Source organism: Phlebotomus papatasi, chromosome 2 (genome assembly GCF_024763615.1).
Source record: "Phlebotomus papatasi isolate M1 chromosome 2, Ppap_2.1, whole genome shotgun sequence".
Lineage (NCBI taxonomy): Eukaryota > Metazoa > Arthropoda > Insecta > Diptera > Psychodidae > Phlebotomus > Phlebotomus papatasi.
The window spans coordinates 45,304,852-45,316,366 of record NC_077223.1 but is presented as its reverse complement, the minus strand read 5'-3'; the positions used below and the strand labels follow the sequence as shown (position 1 = coordinate 45,316,366).

At 35.8% G+C, this 11,515-nt stretch overlaps 2 protein-coding genes across 5 annotated transcripts in view; both read left to right on the top strand.

Annotated features, from left to right (window-relative positions):
* Positions 1 to 1,091: 1,091 nt before the first annotated feature.
* On the top strand, positions 1,092 to 2,204 carry LOC129801261 (coiled-coil domain-containing protein 130 homolog). The gene has a single exon (XM_055846147.1). It carries the CDS (start codon positions 1,092 to 1,094, stop codon positions 2,052 to 2,054), a length of 963 nt encoding a protein of 320 aa, XP_055702122.1. The 3' UTR covers positions 2,055 to 2,204.
* The window catches only part of LOC129801249 (uncharacterized), a 48,681-nt gene continuing 39,174 nt past the window's right edge, over positions 2,009 to 11,515 (top strand). For 2 of the 4 annotated variants that reach the window (XM_055846132.1, XM_055846131.1), the window contains exon 1: positions 2,296 to 2,586. The gene's annotated coding sequence lies outside the window, so the exon portion shown is untranslated. Of the gene's footprint in view, positions 2,075 to 2,295; positions 2,587 to 8,006; positions 8,804 to 11,515 lie in introns of those variants that run through there. The other 2 variants (XM_055846129.1, XM_055846130.1) reach the window with 2 other exon arrangements.

Below are 11,515 nucleotides of genomic sequence, written 5' to 3'. Positions count from 1 at the left end.
ATCAACATCAGTATTCCATGCGTACTTGACAAAAAATATAACAAAATCTCAGAAGATATGAGATTTTCTCGAGGAAGTAGGGGAGAAGTCCTACCAAAGATGGGTTTCTGGGAAAAATTGAGCAGGATATACAACAAAATCGCTGATCCTGTCTACGATGATATTCTGAAATGTCTTCATGTTCATAAATATGCTAATTCCAAGAGTTTTTTAATGTTTGAAAGTTTCAATGTTTGAATCTCTGACTAGAATGGCATTTTAATATGTTGTAATATTGAAATTTTAATATTGAAGTCAATTTGTTCAGTGTGTAGGCAAATATTGAAATATCGGTTTCAATATTCGCTTCAATATTGAAGTTTTGTTTCAATGTCACTTTGAAATGTTATTATTGCAATAATTTGCCTAGTGTAGCTGAGGGATGTAAAATACTTATAATCTTTCCTGTACAAGCAAAAAAGTAAATATAAATGTTGGAGGTAAGCTACAGCATATCCCTTATGGCCTTTACACACTAGAGAAATTTATGTCCATATTGAAGCAAATTCCCTGCGCCTGTGTAGGAAAAATCTTCAATATGGACATAAATTTCTCTAGAGTGTGTAGAGGAGGTAGAGGCCATTAATGACCTGCGTGAAAAATTCCCACGAACTTATGCAATCATCCAATAATTTTCGGCAGGATAAAGGAAAGGCACAGATGTGAAGATTTTAGCAGGGCACAGCATTCTACTGATCTCTCAGTAGTCTAGGATTGCAGGTAATTTTGAGATTATTAGCAGCAATTCCGCTTTTTAAAGATATTCCATATTTTCTTTTTTAGTCTGCTTATTGTGAATTAATCTTTTTTTAAATATACAAAGAATTTGAGATTTTTATTAGAATCTCGGGAACCTCGGGATTTGCAAAAATCCCGAAGAGAATAAAGTTTTCCCGCGGGAATTCCGAGATTATTCCCTTCCAGAAGAGTTATGGCAACTGCCATTTTTGAATTTGGCACTTTAATGTCAAAGTGAGGTTAGGTTGTGCGGTCTTGGAAAATAATTTTCGTGTCCAGAAAACTCCACAAAAACCATTTAAACACGTAACACAATGGGTGAACGCAAGGGTCAGAACAAATACTATCCCCCGGACTACGATCCACGTGCCGGGGGACTCAATAAATTCCTGGGCACTCATGCTCTCCGCGAAAGAGCCCGGAAACTGGATCAGGGAATCCTGATAATTCGCTTTGAGATGCCCTATAACATCTGGTGCGATGGATGCAAGAACCACATAGGTATGGGAGTGAGATACAATGCTGAGAAGAAGAAGGTGGGAATGTACTACACAACCCCTGTGTATCAGTTCCGGATGAAATGTCACCTGTGTGATAATCATTTTGAGATTAAAACGGATCCCGGGAACCTGGATTATGTAATAATATCAGGGGCACGGCGGCAAGAGAACCGATGGGATCCCACACAAAATGGTCAGGTGGTTCCGGATGACAAGGAGATGCAGAAGAGACTATTTGACGATGCTATGTTCAAGCTGGAGCATACGGCAAAGGATTTGGCAGCTTCTGAGGCAGCTAAGCCCGTCCTCGGACGTCTCTTTGAGCGCAATGAGGATGTCTGGAGGGATCCGTATGAGGCAAACTCAAGATTGAGAGCAGAATTTAGAGCCAAAAAGAAAGATCTCAAAGCCACTGAAGAGATAGACAAGACCCTTCTGGCTAAATCCAGTCTGGAGATTGATTTGGTGCCTGAGACTGAAGATGACAAGCACATGGCTTCTCTTATGAGCCTGCAGACTGTGAAGTCTTCCGAAGAGGAAGCTGCTGAGAGGCGTCAAAATGCTATAAATCGCCCATCTCTACCAGGAAGCAATATAATCTCCTTTGGAGGAATCCGGGCAGAAAAGTTACTCAGCAAAAAGCTAAATGTATCAGATCTGGGCATTAGGAAGAGACCATCGGCTACTGAGACATCTCCAGAGGAGTCGAAAAAGCCCAAGGAAGACTCTAAGAGCCTGTCTCTCGTTGGGGATTATTCAAGCAGCGATACGGATTAATCCTGAGTGTCTCGCTAAAGGTGATTTGCAATCCTCTAAATCTAATTTTTATTTTATAAAAAGATCATAAAGACGAACACTTAAAAACCCTAAAAAGAATTTTATGGGAAATCACAGCAATCGTGATTATTCCAATTTTGTCTTTTTCACTTTGCGAATTGAAATTTAACCGACATTACTGAGATGTAAATGGAATCAACTAAACACAAACTTAGCAACGTTCAATCCTACTCAATTACAGGCACTGCCCCTCATCCATCGGTAAATCACTTTCCATTCCACGCGGCATCGCGGGCTGTTATCACAGAAGGGGCAAGTGGGCAGGGAATTAGGTGAAAGAACAATCGATGCGGGCTGCAGTGTTCCACTTTCGCCCCACTTCATTGCAATTGCATTTTCACGCGCGACACAAAACACACTTTTTCGTGCGTGGAACCAAAGTAGTGTGAGCTACTGAGGAAGAGGTCCACAAGAAAGCTGCAGCATGAATCTCAAATGCCGGAGGAGCAACACGGAAGACTTCAATGGTGAGGTGAGTGAGGAACCTGTTTCGAATTTTATTTATCTACTCGTCCGTCACAATTCGCTTGCTTTTCTCTCATTTTTTGGAGTCTTTTCGCATTCAATGCTCCTTTGAGCACTCGAAAACGTATTTGCGCAAATCGTACGTCACATTTAAAAGTGCAATATGTTGCTTATCTCTTTCGTCGCCTTTGGGACACTGGGTACCCATGGAAACAACATTTTTTTTAGACTATCTAGAATTCATAAAAATCCGATTCTTCTGGATAATTACAAACTATAAGGATGTCCAAATCTAGGATATTTTTTGCAAGATTCTAATTAACTCCTGAGCTAAGATATTTTTGGTCAAAAATCGTGAATTTTCGATTTTCTGCTTCCTTGCAGATATTCAATTCAATTCAATTCAATTTATTGGAAACCACACAAATTAGGGTGTATCCCTCTTACAAATGTGCAGTGAAGTTTTAAGAAAAAAGAAGTAAAAAAAACTTTTAAAAAAAAACTTAAAGGGAAAGAGTATTTGACTAGAAATTAAAGAAAAGTGAAGAAAATTCCAAACTGCACAGTTTAAACTACTGAGCAGCCTGGAAGTGCCTTCTCAAAATCACTCGAGAAGCACGAGCCTCCCGAGGAAGTGAGTTGAAGACACTCACTCCTTCCACAAAGAGTGTTCGATAAAAAATATCAGAATGCGCTCGCGGCACTATTAGCCCCCGAACCCTGGCCGAACCCCCCGTCGTCGGGGCCAATAAGTATGATAACTAACAATTACAGATTAGGGGAAAGGCTCATAATTTTGTCCAGTTTCTTATTTTGGACACTTTGAGGATAAAATTGGACACTAAAAATAAATTGATTAAAATGATGGATTTTTATTCCAAAATTTGATGAATAGTGAATTCTATCTAAATATTTGTTCTTTTTGGAAGATTTTAACACTAAATACGTTATATTTTGAATATGATTTGAGTTAAAATTGCTTTGCTGAAAATTCAGTGTGAGCAATTGCTTACGAGAAATATGACAGATAACTTCGGGTTTATTTCAGTCTTATTTAACTGTGGTGAAATACTAACAATGTTTCTTCGCTTTTTTTGAGTGATATTATTGAATATTCATTGAATATTGTGTTGGTTCACGTTATTAGTTATTTGTACATTTGACCTGAAGTGAGATTTGCCTTGTGAATTACGTTTTTCGTGTGAAAAATGGGAAATTTTGTAAGAGGTTCACCAGTGAGGTGATAATCCTTATTTTGGACAGGTGTTTTCTCACGAAATTTCGTGAAGTTTTAGCTTTTGTGATGACTAGGTTGGACAAATGCCTGGAGAAACAAGGGAGCATCATCTCTGCGAAAGAGATGTTGCGAGAAATGCCTTTAAAGGCTCCCGGAAAGGCCAGGGAATGAGCGAATCCGAACGTACTTGGAGTACCGAAGTCAACTCACTCTAATGAATGATATGGAAAGTTTCCGGGCTTCTTGTAACATTCTACGTTTCCCTTACATAAACAGGAAGAGGACTTGGTAAGATTGGTTCATGAAATGAAGAACAATGGGCATCCTGTTGAGGCGGATTAGCTGTCCAAATTTACAACCATGTTGTCCAAATTAATAACCAAGTTGTCTAAAATTCGAGTCAAATTCCCCTCTACATATCAATTCATTTTTAAACGTATTAAGACTAATTTTAGTAAAAGACAATAAACCCTTGCCAAGTTTCTAAACAACCCTTCTGAAAAGAGAGTATTAAAAAAGGTCAATTTGTATTGAAAATATCGCACTTCAAATTTGGAACATCGATGTTTATAAGCAGACTGGACCAAATTATGAGCCTTTACCCTAATTACTCTGAGTTTGCTCAATTTCTTCCGTCTCCTAAATTGTCTAATTCTACCTGTGACTAATTTAGCCCCAGTCTCCCTTATCCCTGAGATAAAAATATTTGATTTCATGAAAGGAGTAAAATCTCTGTGTGGAATTGTGAAAATTGTTGGAATCTTTATTGAATCTTGATAGAAATTCCTGCCACATAAGTTTCAGTAACCAGAAGTTTTTCAGAAACCAGAAATTCTGCAAGGAGAGTTGACTTCTTGAAATTGAAAGGCCAAACAGTTAGAGATAGCTAAATGGGGTCCTTTTAGAATTTCCATGATTATCATGATCAGTATGTAGAAGTCATAAGTCACTACGGGACCTAACGGTGCTATCACACTAGAATTTTCACAATTTAAATTTAAATTCAATTGATCCATTTGAGCATTATAAGATTTCTAGAATTTACTTGAAAATTCTCACAGCCAGGACACATTTTACAGGAAATTTGCTCAATTTTATATATTGCCGCGAGATTTTTAATTGTGAATGTTTCCGGAAAATGTGTGGTAGTACTTAAAATGTCTTATAAGTCATTTATCTGTTATTCAGAAGGATCCCCAAAGCCAGAAGAAAGATTAGTAGGGAAAAGGCTGATGAAGGGACTCTCATACATCTTGTTGAAAATCTGTGTGAAGTCATATAAATAGGAAATTTCTTGGCACAATAATGGCTTTGGAGTAACTTAGCAAATTACTCCCGACACTCATGCTTCACTCGCGCACAAGTTTATCACTAAATTACTGTACTTATCCTTTTTTTTTGGCCACAAATAATAATTAATTACGAGTAAATAAATTTAATAAGAAAAATTTGGTTCAAAAGTATACTTGTTTAATTGCAATAAAATTGAAATTAATGAGCAGTTTTAACATTTTAATTTGCTGAATTCAAATTTATTTGAGCAACCACATTTATGCTATTTTAGCATGTTTAAACATGTTTTGGTGGGCCAAGTATTAGTTTATATCAATTAATAAGCGAAAATCTATCAATTCAAATTATTTTTAATGCAAAATAACGCATAGGAACAATTCATATGAAAATTAAATTGAATTTACAAATTGAAAAAATCCTAGTGTGATAACACAGTAAGGGGAATTAAATATCTCCAAGGACAATAAATGCACTAAAATTACATTGAAAGCATTTATAGTACAATAAAAGATTATTTTTGTTTCTTTTTAAATTTTGTTTTAAATGCACTTTTAGAACATATATTTTTGAAAATTCGAACTTTCAACTAGAAAAACCTTTTCAATGATCATTTGAAGTTGTTATTAATTAAAGTCGTTAATTGGTGGTTAGAGATATCTTCCTTATCAGTTTGTATTAAATTGCCCCTGTCATACCTTCAGAATTTAAAACAAAATTGTCAGAACCATTTTAGAATTAATCTAATGCTGAATAGCTTATTAAAATCATCAAACCACTGGTTAATTATTACGATTTTTTTACTTCGATAGATAATATTGAAATAGCTCAGAAATTGGTGAAAAGGGACGGATAATCCTAACTGGCTTATGTAGGTGAGATTCTTAAAGTGAGCTAACTCGGAATACTTGCAAATTCGATTTAGAGCTGAAGTTGGGGGATTATATGCAGTAATTTTGAGTCAAATTCGTTAAATTATACAAATTTTGTATTTAAGACAAAATATCAAGGATTTAGATGGAGTGATATAAAAGTGATATATGGGTGAAATGTACACCAGAATGTTCTCTATAATTTTGCCGAAGAACTTGATGTTATTGGTTGCTCAGGAGCCGAGATAAATAAGGTTATTTCGACGGCTCCATTCCATACTATTCGAAGTCGACTTAGAATTATATTACTCCGAGAGATATGTTGTTCCTGGTACCGAGATCTACAACTGGTGAAAGTTTGGTGGTCATCCGACATTCGGGTAATGAGATATTCAATTTTTTCGAGAAAAATTAACACGGGCGGCATAGGAAATTGTCAACTTTAAATGGCTCTCCTGAAAAGTTCTCATCCTGAGATAGAATAGTATGGTATGGAACCGTCGATTTGTTTTTGAATTACTTTTTAGACTCTAGCGACCCCAGTGTCCATATGATGAACTTCTATTATGACAGAAAGTTGTTGAATTTTGTGAAACCTTTCATTTTGACCTCACTTTAAATGAAAGTTAAATAAAAGCGATCATATCAGTACCTGTGTACAGTACTTTCTTAGCGCCATTATTTGATAAAATCATTTTTTTACACTAAAACGGCAAAATCGGAGAGATAGCGTAGTTGAGCGGAAAATTATGTATGGACGAAATGTAGACACAAATGTCGTCTACAATTATGTCGAAGAAATCATCAAAATCGGTTCAGCGACAGTCGAAATAATTGTGGTTACAGTGTCCGCTTCGTTATCCGGATGATTGGGAGACAATATGACAGATGTCCGCTTCGTAATCCGGATGGATTTTTTGAATTTGTTCAACGTCTCGAAAATATAATACAAGTTTTTTTTCTAGAATTAGAATAAAGGGTTTAAAAAAGCTTAAAAAGACATAATTAGAGAATTTTATGCTATTATACTTCAGTTATTAAACAAAACATCACAGGATTTTCACTGCTGAACAAACATGCATACATGACCTCAAATTGATTTTAAATGTAACCGTCGATAACTCGTCCGGATTACGGCGATCTGGATTAGAAAGCGGGCACTGTATGTTATATTGAAATTGGTTTTTCGACTGTGGCGCCCCTAGCGTTGGACCTACAAAGTTCAAGTGTGCTAGACAGTTGTAGCATTTGGTGAGATCTTTCGTTTAAGCCCTCACTCATTAAAATCTGTCAAATAGAACCGGAGATACTGCTCTTTCGAATTCGAGCGGTAAAAAGAAACCACAGCAAATTTAACCCTTTAAGGACGATTGGGTCACCGGTGACCCAAAAATGAAATTTTTCCCACAGCCTTATAAAGTTGCGTTTTGTTCTAAAAAGTCATAAAGTTCTGACCCTTAATTTTTGACATTCTGGTCCTTAAAGGGTTAAACCAAAACTTAAACCAAAAACTTACAAATAAAAACTTAACCAAACGAGAAAAATGTCAAGAACAAACTTTTTTTCTAGTAAAAGTTACCGTAGCGTCGCACAAAAAAATATCCCCGATCTTAAGAGAAACAAATTAGCAAAAGTTCACTGTAATTATTATTATTATTACTAAAAACTACCATTTATTACACTGTTAAGCTTTCTAGTGAATCAAAATTTTATGGAATTGAATATGTATTTACGTGTGTATAACGCTTAAATTCAAGTGATTTTATATACTCTTAATAATCTGTACCCAACAACGTCTTTGACAATAAATCTCAATGTTTTTTTTAGTAACTCGTCATAATATTTTTAAAGCAAATAATAATTTTTTTGGGAAACTATTATTGCATGGCAGGTGCAATCCATCCACGAATACACGTATAGAATTTATAAGGCAGAAAGTTAAGAGAGCTTCTTGGAGTGGATGTATATAGTCGATGGAAATTGGAAACTTGAGGCTCTCTCGATGTTGGAATTCAGACACCGTTTTCAGTTCTGTTGCTGATGTCTTTCGCTTCGGATGCCTTCATCATTATTGTCTGTTTGTGGCAATTGTATGTACTCCTTCCGTGTTTTTTTTTTACTCAGATTTTATTAAAGAGAGTGTACTGGAGAGAGAGGTGAAAAAGGTGGATGGTGGATTTTATGTGAAATTTTAATTTTGCGAATGTATATTCTGCAGTGAAATTTCTCTGACTGGGAGGTTTGAGTACGTGTCAAAGAATTTCTGTTGCAAGTGGATGTGTGCCATTTTCAGATAAAAAAATTTATTGAATTTTTGGATGGTGAAGGAATTAGTTTTTTTTTGTGCTGTCTTCTTTAGTGTAGGGAGTTTGGTTTAAGCAAGTGATCAAACTGGTGAGCATTCACCTGTGCCTTTGCCTCTCTGTTGTGTGGTGTGTGGATTGAGGAAGAAGGGCGCAAAAAGGAAAGACAGCGAGTGATTTTAGGCAGAAGGGAATTTGGTGAAATGAAAGAGTGTAGTGCAGACGAAAAAGTGGAATAAAAGTAACTAAAGAAGTACTGCTGTTTGAGCATTTCTTGGTGGCTGTGTTTTCGTTGGTCAGAGAGACTGAACAGTTGCTGGACGAGACGAAGACTGTGTGTTTGTGGCACATAAAAAAAGGTGCTTACGGATCGGAGGTGAATGAGTTGCGGAGGAACGGGTGCGAAGGAAAGAATGCCACAGCAGTTGACGATGTCTTTCGGATATTAGGTGTATTATATGCTGAGGTATCAATTTAGGTCAACGTCTTGTCGTCTCCGTTTTTCATCTCTCTCTCATCTAGGTTAGTCATAAAAAAAAAACACGAAGAAGAGATCTCTGAACAGACGATCTATCAAAAAATTACTTATTCTTCACAAATAAGATGAATCTTCAAAACCATTTGTCTTTTCACAAATCCCTCTTAAAATTTAATAATCTTACAAATTCCATCCAAAGAGTACAGATTACTGAAAAAGTGGCATTAAAATCTGTGAAATGGTGAAAGTTTTTCATGTTTAGAATTTTTATATGAATTAATAAACACACACACACGCTATCTTTTGCCCAAGAAACTTCCATTTGATCACAATTTCTTTAGGTGAATATTTGATATTTTTATAATACGTTTTTACCAAGTTTGTTGTGTTTAAATTGCAAAAGGTAAATTTCACAAGAAGCTAACGGAAGACATGTGATGTACAATATTTTTCTACCATCTGCCACTTTATAAGAGTGCCATTCCGTGGTAATTTGCAATAACTCGTACCAATTAATATAATATTTAGTATGATGAACAATTTAGGACTTTTCATAACATTACTACACACTACCAAGAATTTTCATTCAGTACCCAAGAGTATGTTAATGATTCTCTACACAAGTTCATCCACTGGCTGATTGCACTCTTTTGCTGGCTTATCTTGTTACCAGTAAAATTTATACAACATACCGTTATCTTCTTAGAAAATTTTAATTATTTAAATCTACTTTGAAACACTTTTTTTTCGTCTGTCTCATAATTATTTGAAGAAGACGGGTGCTTTGCCTTGGTGATCCATTTGATATGTGAGGAATTTTTGCAGAAATGCTTTTAAGATTTAATGGTGAGATGGGCTTAATTAAAAGAATAAATTCTTCTTCTTTACTAATGTTGTTCTTGTGTAACTTTTGGGTAGTGTTATACACGCAAATAGCAAAAAAAAACTAATTTTTTTCAACTTTGAAGGCTTCTCTGCATTTATGGATAAAATACAGAATCATGAAAACTTTTTTTTCTTATTACTCACTACATTAATTGCATATACATTTCTGATTTTTATCAACATGATAAAATTGATAAATCAACATAATTTTCTTTATCAATCCAAGTGTTTGAAAAATTATATTAAGTGAAACTCAGGGGTTAAATTGGGCGGCAAATGATTGTTCTTCTCAGTATACCTCAGTAAAAATGCATGAATTACACTGATATATTAGCGATAACGATGATCTGTGTCTACTTTCATTAGGAAAAAACTGCTCAATATTTCTTCTAACACTCGCTGGAAGATCCTACTGCTTAATTCACTTCTAGTTCCTTTTGTAAGATTGAAAAAATACGTCTGACAATTGGAATTAAGTCTAAGAGGTTCAAGTATTAGAAAATTTACAGTTTTTTTTTTTTTGAAATAAGCTTATAATTTACAAAAAAGCTGTAAGTCTTATTTACAAATAAAGCCAACAAATTATTTAATAAATCCCAAAACATCTTATTTACGTTTGGAGAAGCGTTAACGTATGGCCGGTGAAATCTGCACAAAGTTAAAGCACAATTTTCTAATATTTTTACATAGTTTTATTTTAACCTTTTTACATGTTTTGAAAGGTATATGTATGAACTTATTTCAGGAAAAATCCGGTCCGATCCGATGAGCTTTTCGGCACATTCGGGGAACTTCCGCCATTGATGTCGAAAATGTAGATGTTGGCATCTTCTTCAACTCTCGTTTTATTTTTCCCATCAGCGTGATTTCGGTTTTGGGTCGAAAGTCTCGGGCATACACCTTTCGCTTAAGATTAGTCCAAAACATTTCAATAGGCCTCAATTGGGGGACGTTAGGGGGGTTTTCTTCCTTGACAACAGGTATGCCAAGTTCCTCCAATGCGTTAATTGTCTTTCTTGAGTAATGGCTGGATGTTAGGTCTGGCCAGAAGATCACATTGTCCCTTCGGTGATACTTATTGATGAAGGCTTTCACCTTAGGCAAGCAATCTCTGATATAGACGTCAGAATTTTGCTCTAGACCCTTTGTGAGGAACGCGGGTTCATACATTCCAGCAGGACTGATTGCAAGCCACAAAAGGACCTTTTTCGGGTACTTAGTATGCTCAACGTACTTAACTTTCTTATCTACATTGTCGTCACGTTCATAATAATACTGGCCCTGCCACTCATTACACTCATGGTGAAATAGGACTCATCGTCCATGACACAAACAATGTAGTTTTGAACGTGAAAAACATTTTGGGTCAAAAGAGACAAACGAATTTTCTGAGTCTTTTCCTGAGTTTCTGAGATAGCTGGCTTCCGTTTTCTGGTTCTCCTCTTGATTCCCATAGACTCCAGATACTTCTTCATCGTTGTTTTGCTGCATTCAAGTTTATTACCAAGCTCACGGTACGACTTTGCAACTTTATTGGATGTCAATTTTGCAATTCGAGCCCACGTTTTCGATTCACTCAGTGTGCTAAAATTTCCAGATCCCTTAGCTCGTGTAGTGATTTTTCGCTTCTCATAGTTCGACAGAATGCTATAAATACTCCTTCGCGATATTCCCATAGTCACAAAATGTTTCACGACTTCAGACTTCTTCAAGGTGGGATGATTGTCCTGAAAATTACAAACTAACTTTCGTCTATACCCCATAGCAAAATTCCGCAAGAATTCCAATGGAAAACTTGCGTCCAAATGGCTAAATTCGCTGGAATTTGACGCTAAAATTCCACTAAGTTTTCCTATGGAATTTAAAGCCGG

Bases quoted from the DNA above. Each gene is read 5' to 3' on its own strand.
- LOC129801261 (XM_055846147.1), top strand. From the start codon at position 1,092: ATGGGTGAACGCAAGGGTCAGAACAAATACTATCCCCCGGACTACGAT.